The sequence below is a fragment of the Schistosoma mansoni genome, chromosome 2 (genome assembly GCF_000237925.1).
Source record: "Schistosoma mansoni strain Puerto Rico chromosome 2, complete genome".
NCBI lineage: Eukaryota > Metazoa > Platyhelminthes > Trematoda > Strigeidida > Schistosomatidae > Schistosoma > Schistosoma mansoni.
Genome location: NC_031496.1, coordinates 20255097 through 20261721, shown reverse-complemented (window position 1 = coordinate 20261721; position 6625 = coordinate 20255097). Strand labels below are relative to the sequence as shown.

At 28.1% G+C, this 6625-nt stretch overlaps 1 protein-coding gene across 1 annotated transcript; it reads left to right on the top strand.

Annotated features, from left to right (window-relative positions):
* Positions 1 to 1370: 1370 nt before the first annotated feature.
* Smp_147260 (ras-like family) lies at positions 1371 to 5753 on the top strand (the record flags this gene model as incomplete). The annotated part of the gene is made up of 3 exons (XM_018796027.1): positions 1371 to 1387; positions 4293 to 4639; positions 5018 to 5753. The coding sequence occupies 3 exons, from the start codon at positions 1371 to 1373 to the stop codon at positions 5731 to 5733; spliced, it is 1080 nt and encodes a 359-aa protein (XP_018650281.1). The 3' UTR covers positions 5734 to 5753.
* Positions 5754 to 6625: the final 872 nt, after the last annotated feature.

The window sequence follows — 6625 nt, the reverse complement described above, 5'->3', positions numbered from 1 at the left end:
CCTTTGGATAATATATTCTTGTACATGATGTTTTGTTAAATTTACTTGCTTGATCCAAACCCTACTTTACGCTATAAAGGATTCATATGAATTAAACATGAAATTAGGTTTTACTATCATTCAAACGTCTTTGTAGATCATTTTCGGTTGAGTGATTTGCAATAATTGATAGGAAGCACTAAACCTAGATCTCATATTAGTTAACACTTATTAGCGTGATTTAGACTCAGTCTTAAAAAATATCACGATACCTGCATGAGCTGAAACCTGGTAAAATATTTTAAAACATATTGACTTCGGAAAAATCTGATCAGGCGACAGATTTGAATATTTCAAGTAACAAATTCTTGATTGATTTGTTTGTTCTGGAATTCTAAAACATTTACTTTGATCAGTACAAATCAATCAGGATGACACAATGATTCAAGTAGATATTTTAAAGATTTGACTAAAAAACTAAACACTATTAAATCAAACCTAAGCGTTCATATGTTATGTAAACATTCGAAATATATCCATGTTTGAAACATGTACGTATTTATTGACAATAAAGTATATTATTATATAATCTTAAGTAGAAATAATCTAACTGTGAAGTTAACAGTGGTTAAACAAATTCCCAAAACAACATTATTTAAAGACAATCCATAAATCAATATGAAACACATGATCTATTGAAAGGACATTTCACACCAACAAGTTACATGTAATCTCAACCAGGATAGGTTACCGATGATGGGCTCCTCCATGTGTGCATGCCAGTACAACTGCTCCTGTGGAGTTAGGTACATAGGCTGTATCCAGATGGCTTTATCCTTGAGTGCTCGTGAACATGTGTCTGTGTGTTTAGGAAAAGGAGTCACTAAACCGACTAACAGTACCATTCCTTCTCAGTTGGTAGATAGTGAATATCATATCAAATTAGTGGAAGCTTTCTCCGTTTTATATTAGGTGTCAAAGAATCTACCACAAAGGGTTAGATTACGGCTACTTTGCACAAACAAAGCCACATAGATTAAATCCAGAAAATCGAACTTATGTATCCATAAGGGGTAGATCCAAACCCTGTATATACCTTGGCCTATAACTAAAATATCGGATACCTAAACTGGATATTACGAACCTCTTGCCCACTTCACAATCTTTCTGTTACATCTTTATCAGTCTACACATCAATCAATCCAAATTCACATGGATTCTTTTTTGTCGTAATTACCTTGATAATATCCCACTTATTGCATATCATATTTTACACAACGTTATTATTTTTACTACCTGGATTAGTGAGACGAAATTCACTATTTTGCATTGTATTCACACGATTTATTGTATTACTATGATATTGATCGTCACAACAGATACATCATTTCATGCGTCATGTCGACTAGTGAGTTATCAAAGGACATTTTGAAACTATAGACTTCTTGATTTGTGCTTCTTTGTACATAAAATTAGAACTAAGAAAACATAACTGTTTGATTTATACGATAAGAATTGATTAGTTATCTACTTCACAATTGCACGATACTGATGGAAAAGTAGTATCTGTGCCAGACTTAACATTAGAATATTTTTGCGAGCGATCAACTATATATCACTCGGTAAAGTGACTGACTTAATAATGAAGGATCGATCAATTAAATTGATAATGTAGTTTATCTAATACTTAAACGAGTACTTTAACTAGGTTTTAAAATATCATCAGTCCTATTACAGCGTATTACAATGTGCAGAAATCCCATTTTTCTTATAATTATATTTTTGTTACATTATATAACTCATGTCAAGGATGCAATATAACTGTTGTAGTAAAACATAAAATAATACTTTCATGCTTCTTTTAGCCTGAGAAAAGATTTTTCTGGCACATTTCTAGGATTTCATATATATACACCATAGGGATAAGTCAATAAGAATCAAAATCCTGAGTTCCGGTTTATTTGTATGAAATTTTCAAATGTATTGCCATTTGATACGTACAGCAAAGAAATCTCTGAATAGAGTACCTTCGTTTAGTGCTCAACATACTTAGGATTGAAAAAATTAAAGTTTAGTATGTTATGACAACAAAATATTCAATAAGATCAGATAATAAATTTATATGATTCATTGATAGTTTTGTCATAAAGTCAATTTAATGAATATATAAAAGTATCTGTATACATATATTATCTTAATTTATAAGGTAGAATTCATTATTCAATTCAGAGCCTTAATATGAAAAGAATCCTATTGTAGTGAACAAGAACACGAGTGTGGACAATCGAATGTATTCGAGCACAAATTACAGAATATCTTACTAAAATCCGAGAACCATATAGCAAACTATGAATCAATTGTCTCAATCTTGACCGTTTCTTCTGCAAATATCAGTCCATAGTCTCCGATTATCATTTTTCATGAATTTTATTACCAATTGCGTTTTGTTTCCGTTCTTTCCTTATAGATCTTCTACCGAAATACATTCAATGCCCGATCATCATTATATACTACTTCTGTTGATATAAGTAACCCACACCACACAATTCAAATAAATAATATTTTTACAATGGAAGATATTAGAATATAAGTATTGAGTAGAAACTCTAAAAGTCTTTAGATCACTTATAGATTTAAATGTCACTATAGTTTTAACTACAGTTCATGGACAATTTTATTGTTGAACAACAGTTGTTGAAACAATTCAACTAAGTATTTAAATTGTTAGATCTACGTTGGTTTACATTTTAAAAAGCATAAAAAAAACAAGAAACTTATTAATGATTATTTCTTACATGGATTACACCATAGCAACAAAAAATAATTTTGCACTATGAAAAATAAAAAAATAAATATAATTGATTAAAACAAATAACTGAAGTCTTATATTATTGTCCCTACAAATGATAAACTATTTATTTGATAACACTATATGATTTATTGATTTAAAAGTATGTAAATTATAATGCACAGTAATAAGTCCTTGAACATTGTTTTGTAGGTACATCTAGCTGACGAGTTCCAAATAGGACGAAACGCGCGTCCTGGATTCCACTGCTTGCCACTATCCATCTTTGCTTACAATTGTTTTGTTTTTGTTTTTTTTTCAAAAACTTTTAAGATTCTCATCTTTTTTCTGCCTTTTAGTTTATAAAGAATAGAATGTAGAAAAGAAAAAGATTACGAAATATGACCAGAATTTGCTTGTTATGATGAATCCGAAAAAAACACACGAAACAATGACTATCAGTTATAAGTGTAATGTCATATACTTGCTTGTTTAATTACTTATCTTTGTGAAATTGCTTTCTACGTATCTAAGCATATAATAAGACGTGTTATGGATGATCTTTTTATTTATAATTCTCTTTCTCTCTTTTTCTCTTAATGTCTGCCTAACATTATATCTCATTTTAGAGTAAATAGACTAGTGCATATAACCTAAAGTTTTTTCATTGGTTCTTTTAAAGACAATTTCACAGATTTACATTAATACAAACAGTAAATAGTTCTTACGTTTGTCGATATATGTATATATGCATATACATTGCATTCACTACTCATGTCTTTATCAGTGTACCTTCACCATCTAATATATCTATGCACTTTCAAGTCGGTGGTTGTTTATGTATATATATACATATATATATGTGCTTATGTATTGACAGATTCAATGTCAGTTAGTTTGTTATGCTTTATATATTTACCAAATCAAGTTTCTGTTCATTTTTTATCGAATAAAAATTTTTATTTTGATGTAAAACAGGAAAGGAAACTTGAATAATATTTTCCGTGGAAACAAAATAATAATAATAAAAACTTAAAAAAAATTAACCTTGACGATAATCATAATAATAATAATAATAGTAATAGTAGAAGGCATTAAAGAAACTTTGAAATGGATTCTATCATTACCGAACTACTTACATTTTAACGAATGATGCCAATAACTGAACATTCTAATTTCTATGAATGAAAATGGATTTTACTTCTTATAAGAGAATTAAAATATGGAGTATACCTAAAAAGAAAAGGGATTTATGATTAGTATACCCGTTTATGAATTTCATCATTTCTCATTCATCGTTCTCAAACATTAATGTTTTGTATCTTTTTTTTGTGAATTAAACTAATTAAGTAATTTCAGTAGTATAACGAATAAAAAATTATTCATTATAAACAATTCATTTAATATATGTACTTATTAATTATAAAACAATCAGTGATTTCTTTTATTGTTATTTTTACATATCGAATTATTCAATTATATAAATTATCACAGACCAAATTTTTAAATTTAAATATTTACGTAGTGGCTCAGCTGCCAGGCTTGCTAGTTGGGAACAAATCAGTACGAGTGAAATAGATTTAAATGATTTAGGTAAGAAAAATAAAAAGAATGATTCTAATCCAAAACAAAAGATTTCAATTCTCAATACAACTGAATCAAATCGTGATATTACTATCCAAGAGACCAAACCTATTCTATTACAAAAATGTAAATCAATATGTACAGGTAAAATTAGTAATGCTAATGAGATCAATATTAAATCCCTTATTAATCAAAATGAATTATTACGTCAAGATAATGTAAACTTATTAAAATTTGTAAATAAAGAAGAAATAAATGAGAGAAAATCCAATGTAAAAAAGCCAGCAAGTACAACATATATACATGGTCACCATGTGAAATTTTCACGTCCACATATTAAACGTTTTACATCATTTAGAACATCACCAACAGCATCATCATCATCAGCAGCATCATCGACAACATTCAAATCGATAACTGCACCAATAAAATCTTCTTCATTAAATAAACTTAGTGAATGTATACCGTTAAAAAATATTTTTGATTTACAAACTTCTTCATCCATTCCAACATTGAAATCATCAACTAATGGGCTTAATACTGTTTCATGTAATAATAACTGTAATATTATCAAAACTACTAATACAAACAATAATAGTAGCATTATTTATGAAGTAAAACCATCCTCATCTGTAGAATATTCTGATCATATCTTACGTGTTCCAGTACTTGGTAGTCGTCAGTCTGGTAAAACTACATTAGTTAAACAATTTATTAATTGTATTGATCCTGGAAATCCTTTACCTACTTGTGAACATCCAGATTATTATGATCCAATGATATCATTTAATGATCGTATTTATTATGTACGTTTAATAGATTGTCCACCAATTGATAAAAAATTTCCAACAAATTCTATTGATGAATGGGAAAATTATCGTGGTTGGGGTTTAAGAAATGCTTCAGCATTTATTTTAGTTTTTGATGTTAATTCAGAATCATCATTTCAATATATACGTCAATTACGTGATCAAATTGTTAGTGAATTCAATGATATACCATTGCTATTAGTTGCAAATAAAATTGATTTATTACAACAAATGGCAAATGGATTTAATTCAAATAATTTTATACCATCATTTTATTCAACACCTTCTACATCATCTTCAGCAACCATTATATCAACACCAGGACAATCACAAATTACCCATTTCAATAATTCTAATTATCGATTTAATATACGTCGTGATATAAATATGATTATTAAAAAACAATGGAAACGTACTATACTTGTAGAATGTTCCGCTAAATATAATTGGCATGTTATGAATGTTTTTAGAGAATTAATGCGTATTTTAGAGAATAGAGAACAAGCACATAAACCTACTGCAGCTAGAGCAGTACAAAATGCATTAAGAAATAATCAATGTTCAATAATGTGATTCTTCTTATTTTTCCTTATCCTTCAGTGAATAAATGAATGAATGATAACAGAAGTAAGGTACACTTACTATAACTGAGCAGAATTATGTAAATTAATTGATTATTTTTTATAAACACAGATGACGATGATGATGATGATGATGTGAACAATTAAGAAATTGTATCCACATAAAAAAAACAGTCCAGTTCTAGATATTTCGAGTTATTTTTCAGTTTTATTTCTGCTTCTATTACTTTTGTTAATCTTTTTTTTCTACTTCCTACTTTCTTTCCCATTACCTTCCTTCATTTGATGATTAAGTTTATATCATTAGATGGGATATTTTATGCAGGACAATGAAGGGGTTATAGCAACTTATTATTATTATATATATACACATAAGATTTATTCGCTATTAACTTATTAATTAAGGAAAATGAAACAGAACAAAAAAAATTCTGATAATTATTACGCATATTAATCCAGAGAATATCGTTATAGTAAATATTATTACGATTATAATTACTATTATTATTAATAATATTGTTATTATTACTATTATTATTAGTAGTAGTACTATTATTACTGTTATTGATATTGCTGTGCAATACTAGAATTCATATAACAAATAAACGTTACTAATTACATTTGTTTATCTATTCATTTTAGTATTAATTTAGTGTTAAGTTAAAGAGTTCATAATTAGGTTATGAATAACTGGATCATTATTGAAGAACATGAAAATTCTGTAATAGAAATGTAAAAAAGAAAGCGAATCAAGTTTGTGAATAAAAGATTAAATTTCTTATTTGCTTACTTTACTTTCGCCTGTTACTCTCAATGGAGCATAGGCCGCCGAACAAACATTCCTCAACCCACTCTGTCCTGCGTTATCCTTTTTAGTTCTATCC